This window comes from Bacillus rossius, chromosome 1 (assembly GCF_032445375.1).
Source record: "Bacillus rossius redtenbacheri isolate Brsri chromosome 1, Brsri_v3, whole genome shotgun sequence".
Classification (NCBI taxonomy): domain Eukaryota; kingdom Metazoa; phylum Arthropoda; class Insecta; order Phasmatodea; family Bacillidae; genus Bacillus; species Bacillus rossius.
Window position 1 is genome coordinate 192276486 of NC_086330.1, and position 21256 is coordinate 192297741.

General features: G+C 35.1%; 1 protein-coding gene across 8 annotated transcripts in view; it reads right to left on the reverse strand.

Moving 5' to 3' along the window:
• Window positions 1-21256, reverse strand: part of LOC134527180 (uncharacterized) — an 81889-nt gene that overhangs the window by 41229 nt on the left and 19404 nt on the right. Inside the window, exon 1 of one of the 8 annotated variants that reach the window (XM_063359592.1) lies at window positions 12298-14939. The exons of the other annotated variants lie outside the window; for them this stretch is intronic. Within the exon in view, the coding sequence (XP_063215662.1) occupies window positions 12298-12330 (33 nt within the window). The 5' untranslated portion in view covers window positions 12331-14939. Of the gene's footprint in view, window positions 1-12297; window positions 14940-21256 lie in introns of those variants that run through there. 8 annotated transcript variants of the gene reach the window in all.

Consider the following 21256-nt stretch of genomic DNA (forward strand, 5'->3'; position numbering starts at 1 on the left):
ACAAACCATTTTACAGTAGTTTACATAAACAATCATTCACAATATTTTTAAGTATTTTAAATGTCACTTACCTAAATCAACCGACTCTGACCAGAATATAAAGTATTTTTAATGTAGCTAACCAAACCTAACCCACCAATGACACAATATCACAGTATTTGTTATATGTAACATAATTGGGACTAGAATACATTGCAATGCCGTGATAATATTGATGAAATTATTTGCTTTCATTTTGTTGTTGTTACTTCAGGGTCATTCCATGTCAGTTCATCCAACAAAAATTGAAAATGTAACCATTATTTTTTAATTTTGATAAAAATTGGTTCATTTGTTTGGTGACATCAGACCACTTAAAAACAAAAATTTCAGATTTTAATCTCAAATACTTCCTGAGAAATCGAAGGTTTCGTTGTGACCATTTTTGGCCTAAAACAGGTTGTAATGACAGCATAAATTGGTCAGAATCTGTGTTTCCTTGCTTTGTATTTCACTGTAATACCAATATTTCAGAATAAGAACACTTTTCCTTATGTAAAATTCTCTAGAGAATTCAAATTTTGCCGCCAAATTGCTATATCTAGAATGGTTTGTAAGTTATAACAGAATTATTAACATGACTGATGTTTCATGTATCATCTGCATCCTTTATTACAAAATGGACTGTATCTCAAAAGGCAGACCTCACAAAAAAATGAGCTTGGTACTAGGTGAAAGAGAAGGAAATTTCCTATAAGATACATTAAAAAAAAATAGTGGCTTTCTGCTGGCATCATGTAATGTACTCGATAATCGCTTACTAATGCTATATCTACACATAAAAAAATTCCCTACTTACACAAATCTATTGCCAATGAATTAGAATCTACAGACACAATCCTCCAATTTTTGCAATTAGCAAACTGCATTGCTTTTCTGATAAAGCTGCCATTCTATATCACACTTGCACAAGTCTTCTTTCAAAAAACTGTAAGTTCTGCCAGAGCTGCTTGTTGATGGTGCCTGCAAGATGCTGAGTATGTGTGCAAAAGGAACCCAGCACACATCGTCTCGAGGTGAAGGCCAGAAAAAGGAAGCACTTGGACCAGCAGGGTGCATGAAGGTTACTTGAGCATCTTCTTCTGACCTATCAATGTTGTTTACAACACCAAGGAACCATTTTTTGTCATACACACAAGACACATAGCAACCAGTATACAGTTTTGATATTGTACCACCAGGGTCTTTGCTAGCTGCTGTAGCGAAATTGAAAACTAACGAATATGCATTATCCTGACTTGTTTTCTTCATTCCTATTTCATACTGGGATATTGGTGAAGCATTGTGAAACCCTCTTGTGCCTGGGATTGTCTTTGCCATAGTATACCGTTGTTGTAGAGTCGAAAGAAAGTCATCCACATCATTCTTGTAAATGTAATGAAAGATAATACCTGTTATGTGTTCATTGCAGTAGGTAAACATCTTAGACACTGATGTAATTTGGTCTTGGAATGGTCGTTGAAGACTAGCTTTTTATGTCAGTCGCTTAACAGTTCCCCCAATTCCATCGAAAGATGATTTGCCATGGCTAGTGGCAAAGAATGACCAAGAAGCAGTGAGCTGAAAATCTTGTGTGTGGTGACACAAATTGAGGATATTCTTCTTGTACTGAGCAGCACAACCATCACTGAAATAATGTATGTGTTTTACATGAGGCAGGTGTCTTTTAACATATGTGACTATTTCTGACTGTGTTTTATACACCATGGAAACATCATGATCCAAATCATTTGACAAAAAAACCAATGACTGCTTGTTTTCAAATTAGCATTGTCTGAATTTTTGTAGTAAATGACTACTGGATGAATTGTACATTGACTATTGGTCCAATGGTATCCTTGTGCTTCATTTTGGATAACGAAGGAAAAATTTTCACTGAAATTTAATAAAGCTATAACTTCTCTTTCACTTATTTTCTCTTTCAGCTGCTTGAGGTAGTCTGATTGTTTCTTTGTGGTATAGGAATGGGGTATGAGGAGTTCCATTGTTTGTACTAAAATTTCCATAAAGTATTACACTTGAGGTAAGGGTTTTTTATTGTGTTCTGTCTGTACTGACCCACTGTTTATATACATACACATCATCTGGATCACAGTCTAAAGTATGATATAGATGCTGCTTTAGAGTATCTGGAGAAGGACATTGCTCACATTGTCTTAGCATACAGGCAGGATTTAAAATGTCACATACAAGATACAAAATAAGTGAAATATACTTTTCACCTACACCAAGATAGTGAAGAAGTAATTCAACATTTTGGTGTATAGTGCACACACAGACGGAATGGGTTCCAGAACTTCCAGCTAAAACGCACCATTTAGGACGCAACGTACAAAACTTTGAAAACCCTACCTTGAGAGATGGATATTTTGCCTTAAAAAAACAATACAGCTCATGCAAGTTGCATAGCAAAAGTCTTTTCTGTTTGTGAACATTTTTGGATATACTAACTTTATCTTTCATTCCTGGCATTTCCCTGGAAAACTCACCTTGATAGAAATCTTGAATGATCTGCACAGTTTCTTCAGGTAACTTCTTCCCGCCTGTGGGATAAACTAATGTGCAGATTCCTTTTTCCAGTGTAAGTTTTCTTGCTTGTCTTACCATGTACTCAGAAACACCAAATTCTTGTGCTGCCTTCTGTCTAGACCATGATTGAGGGATAAGGATAAGAATTTGTAATTTGCTTTGTCTATTCATTGTGGGCAGCTTTAGCTTTATTAAAGTTACCAAACGGTCCAAATCGGCAGCCTTTTGTTCCACTTCATGCCTCTGTAATTCTGTACTTTCACTAGTTGATGTGGCTGGAAGCTGTACATCTAATACTTTAGATATTTTGTCTACTACAGCTGATGATACCTCTTGTACTTTACGTTTCCCATATTTTTCTTTTGCATGTTGTGGTACAGCATGCAGTTTTATTGGTGACTGTTGCAAATATTCCAAACTTTTGTCAAGTAAGCTACGGGTTTCTTCTTTTGATGCTTGAATCTCTAAACCCTCTGCAACGTCACTTTCAGATGATTCTGAAGATACCTGTGCACCTACTTCTTGAATATTATACAACCTATTCCTACATGAGAAGCATAATTTTTTACCAGGAATTAAATTAAGTCCCTTGTCTGCTGCTTTTCTGTAGCACTGTAAAAAGATTGTGCGCAAAGAACGCTTAACTGGAACACTATGAACTTTCATAGGATCACAACATGATGTCTGAAACATTTCATACTTCTTAATATAAAACAATTCGTGATGAAAACATATGGTGTGTAGATTATGTTTAGAAATACCTGTTCTCAGCACAAGAAGAGTTTGAATATCTTTGGAAAGTGATTACAATCTTTTGATTCCCTTTGTTTTAATATAACACTCTTTATGGCATTCTTCATTCATATCATTCCCAACAGAACAGAATTCTAGTTTAGTAGTACTGGTAGTCATGTAGTTCTCATCCAACTTATAATGAACTAAGACTTTCCACTAACATTATAAACAGGCAGCACAGTAAGACTGGCCTACACAGTGTAATCTGCATGGTGGTAGACACACGCCTTATCTCTGACCCCAGTTAACTTTATTGCTTTCTTCCCCTCTGCCCCTCTGTTCATGGGCCACTATACTGCATTTGCTGTGACATCCCAGATATTAGGCCTATCTCTCAACTGCCTCTGAGGAAGCAGAAAAAAAAAACAATGTCAAGGGGAACAGAGCAAGTATCAAAGAACCCCTCTCTTGTAGCTAGAAGGCAGACTCCATGCAGAAATGACATACGTACAGTCGCATTACATGGCTCTGCAGATAACACACGGAGATAACACAGGGAAGGTAATTAGAGGCTTTGAAATTTGCACAAAATCCTTGTGTAATATGTGGAAAATATGGGACATACACAACCCTTATATTCAATTCTCTTTGCTTCCATCTTCTGGCTGCCTTTTGTTAGGGGCCCCATTTACATCACAAAGTCATTTTCATTTTGTTTTTCAACACTCCAGCAGAAAGCCACTATTTTTTTAATGTATCTTATAGAAAATTTCCTCCTCTTTCACATAGTACCAAGCTCATTTTTTTGTGAGGTCTGCCTTTTGAGATACAGTCTATTTTGTAATAAAGGATGCAGATGATACATGAAACATCAGTCATGTTAATAATTCTGTTATACCTTACAAACCATCCTAGATATAGCAATTTGGTGGCAAAATTTGAATTCTCTAGAGAATTTTACATAAGGAAAAGTGTTCTTATTCTGAAATATTGGTATTACAGTGAAATACAAAGCAAGGGAACACAGATACTGACCAATTTATGCTGTCATTACAACCTGTTTTAGGCCAAAAATAGTCACCAAGGAACCTTCGATTTCTCAGGAAGTATTTGAGATAAAAATCTAAAATTTTGGATTTTAAGTGGCCTTTTGTCACCTAACAATTGAACCAATTTTTATTAAAATCAAAAAAACATGGGTTACATGCCCTGGATGAACTGACATGGAATGACCCTTCAATGAGTGTAACACTAACCAACCTATCCTAAGAAAACACAAAGACATTTTTACATTAACTAATAAATTTAGTGATTGACCCACCTAATAAAGCAAATAGTTCACCGACATTGCTAAATTAAACAACACACCCCTCCCCTAACACAGCAAACAAAATTAACACAAAACACTACTACATTACATGAAACATTTAATAACCCTTAAAAAAAACACTTTTCCTGGTTTATGGCATTATTCTTTTTACTATAAATAATACTCTTGTATATACGAGGGGCATTTTTAAGTAAAAACAGTTTTAAAATTTGGCTGCTGCAGCGCTGTGGTTGGCATTACGGTCATTCAGGTGTGTACCTATATCTGTTGGCAAGCCACAGGCACCATTACAGAAACATTTTACCATGTTTACGTTTGTGAGTATTTAAAATGCCTCCGCAGATTGAGAATCCCACCAACTGTGTAATTCTCACTTGATTCATTTTCTTTGTGCTAAAGGTGTAAAAGCAGCTAAAATTCATCAACAGATCAGTGAAGTGTATGGAGAAAACATTATGTCCAATGGAATGGTATCAAAATGGGTTACAGTTTTTAAAGATGGATCCATAATTAATCAAGATAAGGAAGGAAGTAGGTGACCGTCTGTCATTACAAAATATTTGGTGCAGAAAGTTGATGAAAAAATGAAAGAGAACAGATGTTTTAAGTATTCGTTGTTATACGAGTTTCCACAATTCTCAATGGTTTTTAAATCAGGTGGCAGATTTCTAAGAGGATGGGATTCAAATGCTGGCTGTACAATATGATAAGTGTTTTAATATTGGTGGAAATTATGTAGGAAACGAGATTAGGGTACAGGCTTATTGTATAAAAATAAAATTGTTAAGAAAAGTCTACTTGTTTTATTTTTTCAAACACATCTCAAATTAAAATTACATCAAACAAGTTAAACACTTCACCACTTAATTTGTTTGATATTGTAAAATAAAAAGGCACTTTCCTAGTCACTTCTACTATCACAAACACACATTCATTCCCTACATCATAACATTAAATTAATTCAATATAAAAACATATAAACTTTCCTTTCTCTCTTAACTACTACACTCATTACTGCACATATTCAATAAATTTTTTACTACCTACTAAGTACGTATTGTTTACTTATTTAAACACTTACCTTTTATCAACATATTCCATTCCACTTATTTTCTGTTACAATTTTAGTACTTCACTCCTACTCATACCAAAACTGCTATTTTTGCTTCTAAAACTATATTTAAATATCATCAATATTACATACTAAAATTCCCTTCATTCTTCCATTCAAGTCTATCATTGGCCAACCTCAATGACCTCATACCATTACCCTGCATTTTTTTCCAGCCATACTACTTAATGGTATTGAGATGTATACTTGACCCACCTAACCTAACTACTCCTTAACATGGTACTACTACAAGTATCACAACACTCTCTTAAAGAATGATTGGAAAACACATCAGAAAGTAAAATTAGTTATTTTATAATTTTTCTTTTCAAGAAAAGTAGGGTAATATTCTTACAGCGAGGCTTTTCCGTGAATTAATAATAAAAATCAGAAAATTTTTTGGACACTAAGAGACGTTTCTGTATTTACCTTGAAAACAGTATTTCTATACACAAATCCCTCACTTAGCATGACTAATACGTCTCTAAAAATGTTCATGTTATTTGAAATTGCGTATTCTGAAGCATTAGTCTACATAAATTGCAAGACTAATTTACTTAAAGTGTTCCAAAATAAGTACGGAAATATTCTTTACATAAAATAAATGCATAAAATAACACTCAATGATAAATATGCCACACCATTTATCTTTATCAGCCTACCATCAAATACTTTATATGACAAATATGACATCATGTAACGGGAGATAGGTGGTTATGTACTTCTCATGAGTTGGATTGCCCGCCCGGGCGTGACCTTCAACTCAAGTCACGTACCTTTACACAAACTTTCCAAACCATCCTTTACTGGCAGTGAAACCAATATTACTGTCCGAAAAAATATTACATTTTAATTTTTCAAAAATTAAAGTGCTCATTTGTGTATCACCGCTTGGTCCATACCAATCCGTAAGGCTCATGATTTTTTTATATTGCACCATTCATTTAACAACCTTTTCCATGTAAATCATCTGTTCATTTCTGTTTCGGTATCTAATGTCAAATATATTCTAGCTAGTACAATCAACAATATCAGACTTATATAAACGTTTGATAGAGTCCACCATTATTTTTAGGTATTTTTTGATAGGCCATAACTTTTTTGTGTTAAGAGCTATACACCTCGTACACATATCATTGGAAAGCTCATTGAATGTACATTTTTTTTGGCTTATTGACATAGGATGCTTTTTGCATTCTTCACTACTTTGTAAATTTATGAAACTAACCAAAAAATCTTTGATTTTCATTAATTTAAAATATTAAAAATTTAATTTAGGACTTAGAGGAACAACTTGAATTTTTTTCCTGTGATTCATCCCTATATGCCAGCAAAACCATCATGATATTCAGGTTCCTACACTGTAAAAGAAATTCCTGAAAATCGAAAATTTTGAAAAAATGGGATTTTCAGGGCAAAAAAACCTTATGTGGGACCAACTTAAAAAATCTAAACTAATATGATTTATAAAGCTCCTAAGATACTACTTTAAGGGAAAAATAGTTTGTTTTGATACTTTGAGTACCAAAAAAGTTACAGAGCTTAGAATATGATGAAATATGAACGACTACTGAAATGTTTATTTTTCAGTACAAATAAGTAGTATGTGAAATTAATAATTGAGTACCTGTTTAAAATAAAGGTTCAAATGTTCATTGCTCAGTTAAAAGAAATAACATTAAATGAAATATTGAATACCTGTTTTAAAATATTTATGGAGACTTGGCGAAAAGTTGAGATAAGCAGAGACTCATTTCTGCGCTGATGTGTGTTCTACCTGTAGCAGTTGTAAGCTCCAGTGGGGAGAGTATTCTGAGAATGTGCTCCTTCGTCCTCCACACAGTGTCACTTGATGAAAGTTTGTAAGAAGTTCATGGGCCATGTGTGTGGAAGAATTGTATTTGTAGCTCTTGATCCATGTTAAACACAGCAATTTCTGTTACAAGTCCTAGCCACCAATTGTTATTGTAAACACAACAAACATAATCATTTACCTTAGGTACAATGTGACAAATTTCTTTGTTGATGGGCACTATTTTAAATTCGGTGGATATGGATGTCTTTTGAACTTTAAGACTGAATTCATCCACAGGTACAAAACTGTGCAAGGTTCTTATTTGTCCAACTGCAATAGCATTGTCAAAACGAGGCTGAAGAAATTTGTTGGCTTCTTTTAAATTGTCTTCAGTGCAGTAAAAGAAAGTGATTCCTTTGATTTGTGATTTACAAAAATTATACATTTCTATAGGAGTTGCAATGTGATTAGTTAGTGTACGCTGAAGACTTGCTTTAGCCATCAACCGCTTCACCGTACCCCCACTCCATCACATGGACCTTTGCCGTGAGAAGTAGCAAAGAAATGCCATTCTGCCTTCAAACCGAAGTCTATTTCATGGTGACAAAGATTGATAAAGTTTTTCTTATTCTTATATTGTGCTGCAGAGCCATCTGAAAAGTAAAAGATTTTAACAGTGCCAATGTGTGATGACTTTATGTGCTGCAGGATAATCCTCTGAAAACAATAAAAGGCAACAGTGCTATGTTCTAATGAATCACTAATTACACAATAACTTTCACTTTCCAGTTACCCAATGGTAACTTGGGATCTCGTCTTGCATTACAAATGTAAAGTTTTCTGAGAAGTCACTCATGATAATACACTCATTTTCTTGAAGGTTTTCTTCAAGGGATTTTAGATACTGAGATTGTTGTTTTGATATGTAATGATGTAGTTTTATGTCACTAAGACCTTCCAATAAATTATCACAAAATTCTTCAGGTGTAGTTACAAGCTCTAGAAGTTGACATCTATCGGTTGATAACCATTGTTTATATTTGACTTCTTCACAGATTTCAAATGCTCCAATATCTTCTATGACAACTTCCCTAACTTTTTCATTGCCAGGACACATTTCACACACTGTAGGGTAATACACTTTTCACTATTCAAATCACAAACCATCTTACTCAGAAGTTCTTTGTAATCAAGTTTAGTTTTTATAGCTGCAAGTTTAACATTTTGGTACATTTTACATACACACACACAGAATGAGTACCAGCAGAACCTGTAAGCACACAATATTTTGGTCGTAACTCTGCAAATTTAGAGAATCCTATTTTAATGTTGGGGCTATTATCTTTAAATGCAGAGTACAATTCTTTGAGATTACTTAGCAAAAGTCTTTTTTGAATGTTAGTTTTTACACCATCTTTCTTACAGATACACAATCTTTCTTCCCGGGCATCAAACGACTATACCAGGATGGCTACAGAACTTAAGGTTTGAAATTCCCTGTGTTTTCCCTGTTTTCCAGAGTAATTCCAAAAAACTTCACTGTTATGAAATAACTTTCTCAATAATACTTGGATCACAATATTTTTAGAACCACTTTTTATATAAATGAACATACTCTATGAGAATAAAATAATGTTATAAATAATTAAATATATTGTCATAAATACCTCTATATGAATCACTTCTAATTTTTCTTGGTGTAGACAGCAAACTTTGTGCTTTCCTCTTGCAAGTACCCATAATAATGTTTTCAACAAAGACAATATTTTTAATAAGGGGCAAATTAAGAAATATACAAAAATATAAATAACTGCAATCAAGTAGGAGTTTTTATAAACCACACCTTCGGGAAGTTTCTTAGTTCTTTCGAAGAGACCTAATCTCTTCTTCAATGATACGTGCTTGTAATTGGGCTTCTTCCAAAATTTTCCTCTTATTAACCTCAAGTTCAGAAGCTCTTTTTCCTTTTTTTGCTGTGCTAATGCTTCTGCATATCGTGATCGAGAATTACGAGCTGTGTGAATCAATACCTTTGTCACTTCAATATACTCTACACCACCAACTGCTAGTACTGCATCGTACACTTGTCTTTGAGCAACAAGTGATGCTTCACATTGATTTTCTACAATGCTCTCTTTTTTATAGAAAATCCTCTTTCTAAAGCTGAATTTCCATGTGAAATGAGAAATACTATTTTCAGAAAAGCCTTCAAATCACCATATTCGGCATCACTAGGAATAAGGCTCAACCACAATGTTTTCAATCTGTCACTTTTCTTGGAAAAATCTTTCATTTTTCCAACAAAATCTGAAGCACAGCAAATACTTTTGAATTGCCGATCAATACGATCTGCTCTCCCTGCACCAGACACCCACTTCTTCGTTACTAGTACCTCCAATGCCATACAGAGCCTTCTGTCGCGAACTGATGCATGCTGAGCCACCCCAGGATCCAAACATGATATCCCTTTTGTCAGCTTGTAACGAAGTGGTGATGAAACTAATAGTTTATTACAACGTGTTTTCAAGCAAATTTTACACTCTTGTCGAAAAACCAATATATCTTTCTCTGTGACATTCTTCACTTTGCGGAGGGCATCTCTTGTTCCATATCCCAGGTCAACGTTTTTTCCTCTGAAATGATTAATTTTGATTCAAATTCTGTTTGGAACTCTGGCTTTATAAACCTCTTACCTAAGGATATCATATTCTTGTTGAGGTATTCATACAAAAAAGGTGCAAGCGGGGTGTCTGTTTGAAATACACGAAGAAATGGTACCACTTCTGCAGCTACTGACTGAAAGAAAGCCCATTTTGCTGCAAACAGTTTGTCCTTTATCGCTGCAGACACAACTTGAAAACTTTGGCACCCTGGCACTTTCTTGGAAGCTTGAACTCCCGCCACATAGTATGTACTTTTCTATACATGTAAGAATTAAGAGCTCTTTCAGCCACTTCAATATTTTGCAGCCATCTGACAGCACAAAACTTAAGAGAAAAATTGATAGATCCACTGTAATGAATATAGTCTGCTCTACGAGCAGGAACATTCTTGAACAAATTGTACAATGATCTAAGAAAACAGACAATATCCCACTGAGTTGACTGCATTGCTGCCTTGAAAGCACAGTGAAGTCTTTGAAGACCACAACTGCCAATACTGAGTGGTTCTGGACTATCAGAATCATGTGAGGTGATATCATCAATAAGGTCCTTGTGAAACTTCAGGTTTACGTTCGGTCCATCCATTGATACTTGCACTATTCTGACCGACTACAATTCTGTTTTCCACCACTTTAATGTGTTTTTTACTGGTGGCTTTGTACTGCACGTTTACCCATGTTGCTTAATGCAAATGTAGTAGTGCAAAAACTACACACTGCTGAATATGGGTCAGTAACACGGCTTTAACCAATCCTTACAGTCAGGGTCCTGTAACCACATTGTTTTGAATTTGGCTTTGTAAGCCATTTTATTTTCATGAAAACGAACACACGATTTACTGTAATTAATGTCAACAAATCACATATGAAAGGAGTCCAAAAGTTATCAACACCGCCATATTAATAACTGTTATATAACCTCGTATCTCTCGCAACTCTGCGAGCGTGGCCGAATCGATATCACGGGCCAGAAATCGATATATCGACGTAACGCGATGTAGGTTCTACAATACTTGAAAATGCTGTAAAACTGTGCAAGAAAGTTTTTTCCTTAGAAAAATCTGTTAAAGGTTTTTGTGTATTCCCCGAATACAAAAATTCGGGTTATTTTCAGAATTAGTTGTGATTGAAAATTTCTATCTTTAGTCTGGTATGCAAAATTCCCTGGTATTTCCCTGTTTTCCCTGTTGTATTAAAATTCCCTGCATATTCCCGGTTTTCCCTGTTTGTAGCCACCCTGTATACTCATCATTTTCATAAAATGTTTGCACTTTCACGATGGTTAACTCGTCCAACATTTTCCCCACTTTTTTACTCATAATATCAGGCAAAACTCCATCCTCGTTTTTCAGGTTATGGGTCAATCGAACTAAGTACTGATTAGAATTAATTCAGTCTGAATTTTTTTCATACTCCAACTTTTAGGCAGTAAGCTGAGAATTCCTACTTTCCTTTTGTAGTTTCTGCAGTTCTGAACTTTTTTCTTTCTAAGTTCCTCGTTAAGTGATTCATATTCACCACCTAAATTTTGTAAATCATTGCAGTTCATGTCCTCTTCATCTTGTAATGATGTTCCTAAATTGAAAGATTTTTGTAGCTTATCAGATACAACTGCAGCAATCTTAGACACCTTCTTGTTTAAAACGGGTGGTCTAGCATACGTTGAGAGTTTCTGTACTTTGACTGGAGATACACCAAGTGCTGAACATGCTGTATTAACTGACTCTACCAAAACACATTCATGTGGTTGTTCAGTGTCATAACCTGAAATATGTGAAGAAGTTTGTACTTTTTGTAAGCACTTGGAGCACAAAACTTTACCAGGAATCAAACTAACCTGAGTGCAGTTTGTAGCAGTTGTGAGGGTTATTTCTCGAAGAGATTGTTTAACAGTTTTCTTTTGAAGTTGGTAAGGATCACAACGTTTTCCATGAATATGAAAATATTTGTCCAGATATTTTTTTTTCATGATACGTACAAATGTATTTTATGTTTTCACAACCTGATCTCAAAACTAGAAGTTGTTTTTTCTCATCACTAACATCACTTAATGTTTTGAGTTTGGATGATCTACTATAGGCTAGATTATGACATACCTCTCTAACGAATATCCCAAAGGAACACTCCATTCTTCTAACATGACATCACTCCATAAATTAATAACAGTTAATAACATAGAAACATCTCTGAGAAAAAATGTCAATATCACTGTCTAACTTGCAGGTCATATATACTGCATTAATAAAAAAAATTGTTTTGAACAAAAAGCACTGAGAAAAAAATGTTATTTCCACTCTCAGCACAACTGCTAGCTTACTACTAAGGCTGTCTACTGGCAAGACTTCTAGGTATTCACTATCTAATGTTGTGACTCAGACTTGCTGCACATCAGCAGATAAGCATGCCTCAGCATGCAAGGCAAGAATAACTGATAAGCCTACAGACAGATACTGCTTGGAGTGTCCTAGGTGCCAGGCAAACTTTAAAGTAATACATTCTAGGTTGTATAAATAACTTTCCCCTTTATTTCAAACAAGTACTCAGTAATTAATTTCACATCTTACTTATATCCCTGAAGTAAATTTGCAAAAAATAGGGAGGAAAACTAGTCAAGAAATTAAAGACCTCGTTGTGAAGTTCTATAAAAGTGAAGATGTAAGTAGGATGTGTCCTGGGATGAAAGAAACCAAATCAGTACGTCTTGAAAAAGGAGTGAAAGAATTAAAGCAGAAAAGACTGATACTTTGTAATTTAAAAGAGCTATACCAACAATTCAAAAAGAAGCACCCATTGGCAAAAGTAGGTTTTTCTAGCTTCTGTGCCCTTAGGCCTCAGTGGTGTATTCTAGCTGGCGCTAGTGGAACACGCACAGTATGTGTTTGCTATATACATCAGAATGTGAAATTGATGGCTGCAGCTCTAGGCCTTTCTGATTGTAAATCTCTGCTTTCTACAATAGTGTGCAACATCAATGAAGAAAATTGCATGATTGGTCAGTGCTCACAATGTCCTGGTGTTGATGAACTGGACTTCAATGAACTGTGCCATGAAAGTATAGATGATGATGAAAATACAATATTTTATTGACAGTGGGTTGCTACTGATCGATGTAAGTTGGTCACCATTTTGGAACCATTCTCTGAATTCAAAGAAAATTTTGCTATGAAGTTAACTGATTTAAAGAGTCATCATTTTATTGCCAAGAGTCAATCACAGTTTCTCAAGGATACGAAACGGAATTTGCCAGAAAATGAATGTGTTGTCATTGCGGATTTCTCTGAAAATTACACATTTGTGTTGCAAGATGAAATTCAAAGTTACCACTGGGCCAATGTCCAAGCCACTGTCCACCCATTTTGTGTTTATTTCAAGAAGGAATCAGGAGAAGACACATGCCACAGGAGCCTATGTGTAATAAGTGATTGCATGGAGCACACAACCACTGCTGTCTATGCATTTCAGAAGCAACAGGTACTCTTTATAAAATCATTAATTCCTAAGCTGAAGAAGATCTTGTACTTTTCTGATGGATGTGCAGGTCACTATAAAAATAGAAAAATCTTTTCTAACCTCTGTAAACATTACGATGATTTTGGTGTGCATGCGGAATGGCATTTTTTTCCACCAGCCATGGAAAAGGTCCAAGTGACGGGATAGGCGGAACAGTAAAGAGGCTTGTAACAAAGGCGAGTCTACAATGGCCAACTGAGGGCCACATAAACACACACAAAACAATGTTTGATTTTTGTGTTCAGAATATTAAAGGCATAGACTTTGTACTGGTTACTGCAGAAGATGTACAAAAAGAGCATGAAACTCTGAAACACCGCTTCGAAGAAGCAAAAACATTTGATGGAACTAGAGATCATCATTGCTACATCCCATTGGATAGATCAACTCTTCGCGTCAGTAAGATTTCTGCATCTGTTTGTTCGAAACACATTGAATTTAAGACTGACAGAACTTCACAATTATTGAGTATCAAGGACATAAACAAAAATGATTATGTTGTATGCGTGAATGACAAAAAGTAGTTTATCGGAAAAGTTATTGATGTGTCCGAAGCAAATGATGATGTGAAAGTAGTGTTCTTCAAACCTGCTGAACCCACAACTACATTCAGCAAGACAAACAATGATGTTGTTTGGGTGAAGAGTGCTAATATCATTGACATTCTCTCACTAGACTTCACCACAGCCACAGGGAGAACCTACAACATTTCTCAGGAGAAAAGTACACAACTTTGTCATAAGTTAAACTCGTTTTTGAAAATACAGTGAAAGCTGCGGAGAGTTCGTAGGCTGTGGCATGTTGTCAACACATTTGTTTCTGCTAAACTGCAAACAGACTTGGCCTTAACAATGTTTATATTGTGTGACAATTAATGTATGGTAAACTATTTTACAAAACTCTCTCATTTTATCATTTTAGTGTTTTAAAGACAGAGTTAAATTATTTATTAGTAAGATATTGCTTTCACAAATGGTCATAATTGCAGTAAAATTTTCCATTTAATGCAACAATTCAGGCCACATTTCTGTACAAATTTGAGAGCTTGTAGCTAAGGAACCACAGTGAACCACAAAATGAAACTTGCAGGTTGTGTTAAGTACCAGTAGGGGTATGCCATCCCAAAGTGTGTAATTTTTGGCAGGTCCCCTTAACAGTTATTTGACCTTGAAATTTCAATTTTTTTTTTTTAAATGTTGCAACTTTAACATAAAAAAAAAAGCAAGAAGTGCTTACAATCCAGTCTTTGCTTCTCCATGGATGTGACCCCTATTAGTCACAGTTCTTGAAGAAAAATTGCCAGTCAGTGTTCAAGCCCTTCACCATCAGTATGACCTTGAATTTGGTCATTTTGCTCATTTTTTGGCACACTTTTAAGTCTCATTTTCCCCTAGTACCTTAAATGCTTGTTTGCATGTATATACCTTACATGATACCTTAGAATACCTTCTTTCAACCAGTCAGAACCAGAATGTTCTAATTGTAATAGACAAAGTACAGCATTAATTTTTCGAAACCCTAAAATACACACATTTTCATACGTTTTCGTGTAGAAAAATTAGCCTAATTTCAATATGGCTACCAATAAAAAATTTAAAAAATTTGTTTTTACTGTTCAATAGTTGGTACATCTATGGTATAAATATAAAAATTAAATTAAATAGTCGTGCAACCCCACTTAGGTGATTTCACATGGAATGACCCTTCTTTTTTTTCTTTTTTGTATCTATTTTTTCCTGCATTCTGTTACTGTATTGTGTTTTTGAGGCTTTTTAAATACACTGCTGCACCATATTGGATGATACTTCCTTAGCTATAAATCAGAAAACTTGAACTCTGCAGACAAAAAGTTATCATGGTATGATGTCTACAGTGATGAAAAGGAAATAACTCCAGAAGAGGAAAGTAACACTCCAGATGGAGAAAAGTTGGAATATTCAACAAATGACTTTGTTTTAGTAAAATTAGCTGGAAGGAAAGATGTAAAACATTACATTGTTATTATAATGTCTAATATGGACAGTTGTGGAGAGTACACTGTAAAGTATCTAAAAAGATGTAAAGATAATAAGTTTGCTCTTCCACACAATGAAGACTCTACTTATGTTTTATCAAGTACCTAGTGATATTGTTCATAAATTACAGCAACCCCTTGTGAACAACAGAGGACAGTACATATTTTCAGATCTACCAAATTGCCACAATCTTGAATAACTTAATTCCTAGGCCTCAAGTCACAAGATAAAAAGTGACTCCAGTAAGCTGTAATGGGTACAAGAGTAAAAAATTTGAATTTGAATTGTGTTATGTTAACTTCAATAAGTTTATGAAAAGGGGGCATACTTATTATTGAAATTTTAGGTTATGTTTATTCATGTTTAAAGTATATCTTTCACTAACCTTGAATTTTTTTCAAACGTAAGCTAGCTCAGTTCATTAAATCTTGTCTCTCTTAAAAGTCTTGTCATATTATTATGTTATGTTACTTCTGTGGGCACATTAAAATTATGTAAAAAATTAAAATTTTACTTGTGTATAGTTTTTTTATTTGGTTTATGAATAGCTGGGCATATTATTGCAATTTTAGATTATGTTTAATCACACTGAACTTAGGTTTCACATATTTTATTTTAAGTTATTAAAGATTCTCTACTAATTCTGACAGTACTCATTGACCTTGTATTTTTAAATAACCCAAGCTAGCCGGATAATAAAATCTTAGTTACTTAAGAGATTGTCACGTAAACAGGGCTGCCAAATTCATGGGCAAGGTGGTCACATTTGTGGACAAGGCTGTCACATCCGTAGACATATCAAACTTTCTATTTAACTTTCTTTTTTAACTATTTATCTTTGAGCTGGGAAACATTGCAAAGGTACATTAGTATTTCATACTATATATATCACAATGTGCCTTTGGTACAGTTTGCTTAATGTGATATAAAAATAATATGTATTTACAAAAAGCACCTTATTTGGAGAATGACCCAGGAACAAAATCAAAAAAATACGCTTTTTGAACACTAAAGACGTTTCTCTATTTACCCTGCAAACAATGTTTCTTAATTCTTACTGAATTCTGAGAAATTACAGTTTGTAGTGTACACATACGTGTACTTGAAGAAATTAATTTTTTTTTTTAAATTACTCATGAACTCTATTGCAGGATATAATAACAGGGCGCCAGAGGTATTCAACATTTAACAACAAAATAATACTATCAATAATTATTTTTATTACATTAAACATAGCATGAAAAACCTCGAGTCATGGAATCAACAAAACCAACAAATATTAAATAACTAAATGAGTCCAGTCTATGGGATGTCGTAGATAACCTGACTCTTAAACAAAATAAAATAAAAGTATTTAAGTTCCTGAAAGTGTTCACAAAGCAATAAGTTTTGGGGTTTGCTCCGGCTTGCTCGAGCATGAAATTCCTAGCTTCTGGACCTCTGAACTTGTGTGTGAGTAAATTGTGGATTTTTAAATATTTTTGCCGATAATTACCGAAAGTCAATAGTCACGTAATTTGATAATAATTCAAAGTTTATCCTAATACTGTTCAACTACGTCGACTGTAAAATTTACATTAGCGTCCCAATATAAAGACGATGCAGGCCATACCTTAACTCTGGACGATTAAGATCGTTCAGAAAATACTTCGTCACTCACGTAAATTGAACGCAATCCCTCTGCATTCAATATCAGGGCGTCGCTGACTATTGCCCTGTATGCAGAAGTATTTTTCACAATAATAACGCCGAAATTAGCCTCGCCACGTATAAATATTCCCCGAGGGAATAAACTTCAACCCGCACTAAATGGCGTCATTTTCCACTCTTCTTTCTTCTCTCTTGCCTAAATTAAATTGTTACTTGAAATAGGCCAATCACGACCGCGACACGTTAGCGTCCTTTTTAACTAGGCCAATAAAATGTCATTATTACACAAGCATAGGCTCGTTGAAGCTGTTCCAAACTCCGCGCAATTATTTATATCAGCAGTTGTCATGACGACGCAGCACGAGCTGCGCGCGCCGCCATGCAAGAAACAAAACAAAACACTGCCGAAAGTCCGGGGAGCGGTATTAACCTCGAACGTAAAACAATAACAAACAGTTTCAGTTAGTCTGATAATACCGTAGTATTACAGTAGGTAACATTAGATAGCCTACGCAGAAAAGCAGCCGTCATCACGTGTTATATTTATCTAACTATATTTATTACACACTGATGTTACTTTAAACATCAATAGATGCAGACATTGGACATCGCAATCGAATTGTAGACTAGGCCGTTTTCCATGCAACAATGTAACTTCTTTCACGTGAGGATAAGGATGCACACCACCCACAGGTTCAGCCTATTGTAGACGGGCCTTTATGACTTATTTATTTTTCATTTGGATATTGTAACACAATGTAACATAAATAATAACTTAAAAAAAAAAATATGTGACATCTCTACTGTGCATACAAACCCAAGCGTCAACCCTTGACAGGGATTTTTTTAGCAGTATGGAGGCACGACATGCCAAATTGTTACGTGCAATACCAAATAACCTGTCGTATAAAAGGAACTGTCATTGCGTGTATCAAATGTAATACGTAATTCCTTTTGTATGTGAGTGTTCATAATTGGGTTTGGATGCACAGTAGGAAGTCACGTAATTTTTTTTAAAGTTATTATATACGTAACATTGCGTAACACTATCCAAATCAAAAATATACCTACACGTTCTTACGTATGGTGAAACCACAGGATTGGTAAAGCTATTAAAGCACAACATAGAGATGGCCGCTTCACTGCATAGGCTTATCTAATGTGACCTACAAATGGTAATTTCTCAGAAACCAATAGGAATAAATTAAAGCTTTTTACAGGGTAGGGGAGGCTGGGGAGGGTTGGGACAGATTTAAAATATATGTTTTTTAACTCTAGCATATTTATTTTATTTCAATATCTGTCATGGCTATGTTACTAATTGAACTTTAGGCTATGTCTGCAAATTTTTTGAAAAAAAATAATTGGTGTACTTTTTAACAATACATGTGTTTTAATGAGAAGCTTACTGTTGTCCCAAGCCTCCCTCTGTTAGGGAGGATTGGGACAACACAAAAAAAAATTTCTCCCTTATTCATATAGCATAATATGAAGACCAACATAATTTATAATTAATATTTACATGTACAGTAAAGGCATATGAACCTACTAAAACAAAATTTTGACATAGGTAGGCGTAAATCATTCAGGCACAGGCTTATTAGAATAGCAATTTGTCCATCTAGCAATTTGTCTATCAGTCCCTCTAAACAAAACTTGTTGCCTTGCTTGTAGTTTTTAGGCTAAAAATTTCAATAGCAAAATTTTTTGATGACAACAAAAATAACAATAGCTCATTATTCCAAAATATTCAAAATATGCTCCCAAGCTATTTTTGGTGCATGCATATATTTACATTAGCACATCAATTAAGCCTTAACAAATTATTAATGAAGATATAAATGAAGAGGAAGAAAACTTGAGCTTTAGTCCGGCCCTACGAGTTCCGCCGCTAGTCACAGGATCTCGGAGCTGTCTGCCACTATTGATATATCATCAACCTCTGGATAATATAAGTTAAATGTTTCACCATCTCTTCGCAAAAATTGAATTTATGATATTCAAAGCCACTTTCAATTAATGACTGGATTCGTCCTACATAGTGCACACAGGAGGATTTGGTTGCAAATTTTACAATAACATAGTTCCCTTCGTTAAACTTTCGGTCACTCGTATCATTATCAATTTCTGATTCACTGTCTGACATCTCCAAGGGCAAATCATTTGACTCTTCACTAATGCCACTAATGTCATCTTCGAAGCTATCAAACATTTTTTTAGTTTTATCTGGAGCATATTTTTTGCTTGCCTCTAATTTTTTTCTTCCTCACATTGCATACTGCTGCTCTAGCTCCCATTTCTCTGGTGTGTCTGTGAGAATTCTAGTTCTTCCTGGTTTTCGACCTCCACGAGAAGTTTTACGAGCTGGAGCTTTGGGGTATGGTCTTATGTGTTCTGGTGTAATTGTTGCACGGACTTCACTAGTGCCCTCAAGTATTAGTGAACAATTTCCAGTGTCACTATTGGTGGTAAGGATAGAAAGTGTGCCTGTTTGGGAGGATGCTGCTAGCTCATTGTTCATGTCTAAGGTCTGTGATGGAGATACATGAGGTGTGATGTGCATAGCACTTGATGTAGATGGTGACACTTCTGAGTTAGCAATGGTGGTGGTAGGTAGACCTGTGTTACTGTCAACATTTTGTGGTATAGGTCGATCTGTTATTGCCGAGTATAAGAAGTCATCATCACTAAATACATCAGAATTGAAGGGATATATTCCAGTCTTTGTAAATCCTGCCTGAATGTTTCTAGGTGTGAATTCTTGGCTGTAAGCTTTGTTTACAATACTGGGAATATGGTTAGTGGTAATAGTTTTTCCAGGATTGCTAAGCATCCATTCGTCACAAGCACTATTACCTATAATACTTTTTGAAGGGTCCAAAGACACTGACATCCAAAGGCTGCAGCTTATTGGAACAGTGCGGAGGCAGTGTCAGTAAAATAATATTGTTCTTCTTACAGTAGTTCAGGCCTTCAAGAGATAAATGACTTTCATGGTTGTCTAGAATTAAGAGCACAGGTTGGTCAGCAGAAACATTAGTGTATTTTTTGAAATGCTGAAGAAATAATACAAAACTAGGACCTGTCATCCACCCAGATACATGAGCTGAACCAGAAGAACCTGTAGGAGCTCCGACCATCATGATGTGCTCTTTGTAATGCACTCTTGGAAATATGCCTATAGCATTCACAGCACTACACATCGTAACAAGATTTCCTCGCTCCGCAGATGTAGCTTGGCAAACTTGTTTGCATCCTTTACTTGCAATAACTTTGTCTGGTACTTGAACAGTTTTTAAACCAGTCTCATCACAGTTGTAGATTGTGTGCGCTTCCAACTTGTATCTTGAATAAACACTATTTAAGTTAGAAAAGAAATCCCCTACATTTTTCCTATTAAAACTGGTGTCTCTAGATAAGCTTGTGGCTTCCGGTTTCCGCAGTGACAAATTTAGATTTCTTGCCATATATCCCCGCATACAGTCTAAACCTGCCATTTCATTTGTAAACCAGTTGTCAGGTACTTTGATTTTGTTCGCTTTTGCAAACTGGAAAGCTAATTTTCTAACACCAACTTTTTATAATACATAATTTAGTTTTGAGGAATGCTAATAACTTTTCCTCTTCAATAGTGAATATTTGGGAATGTGTATATGGGGATCCAAACTTCTTGGCATGATCAAAGGAAGAAACATTTTCTACTGCATAACGTGGCAGTGAAGATTTTGTAATTCCAAACTTTTTAGATGTTGCCCTCAAACTCTTGCCTTCCTTCAGGTCAGCTGTTGCTTGCTTGATTACATCCCATGAAGGAATGCTACAAGAAGTGGTCTTTTTGTATTTCTGAGGCATATTTTGACCTAGTTGCTTAAATCACCAT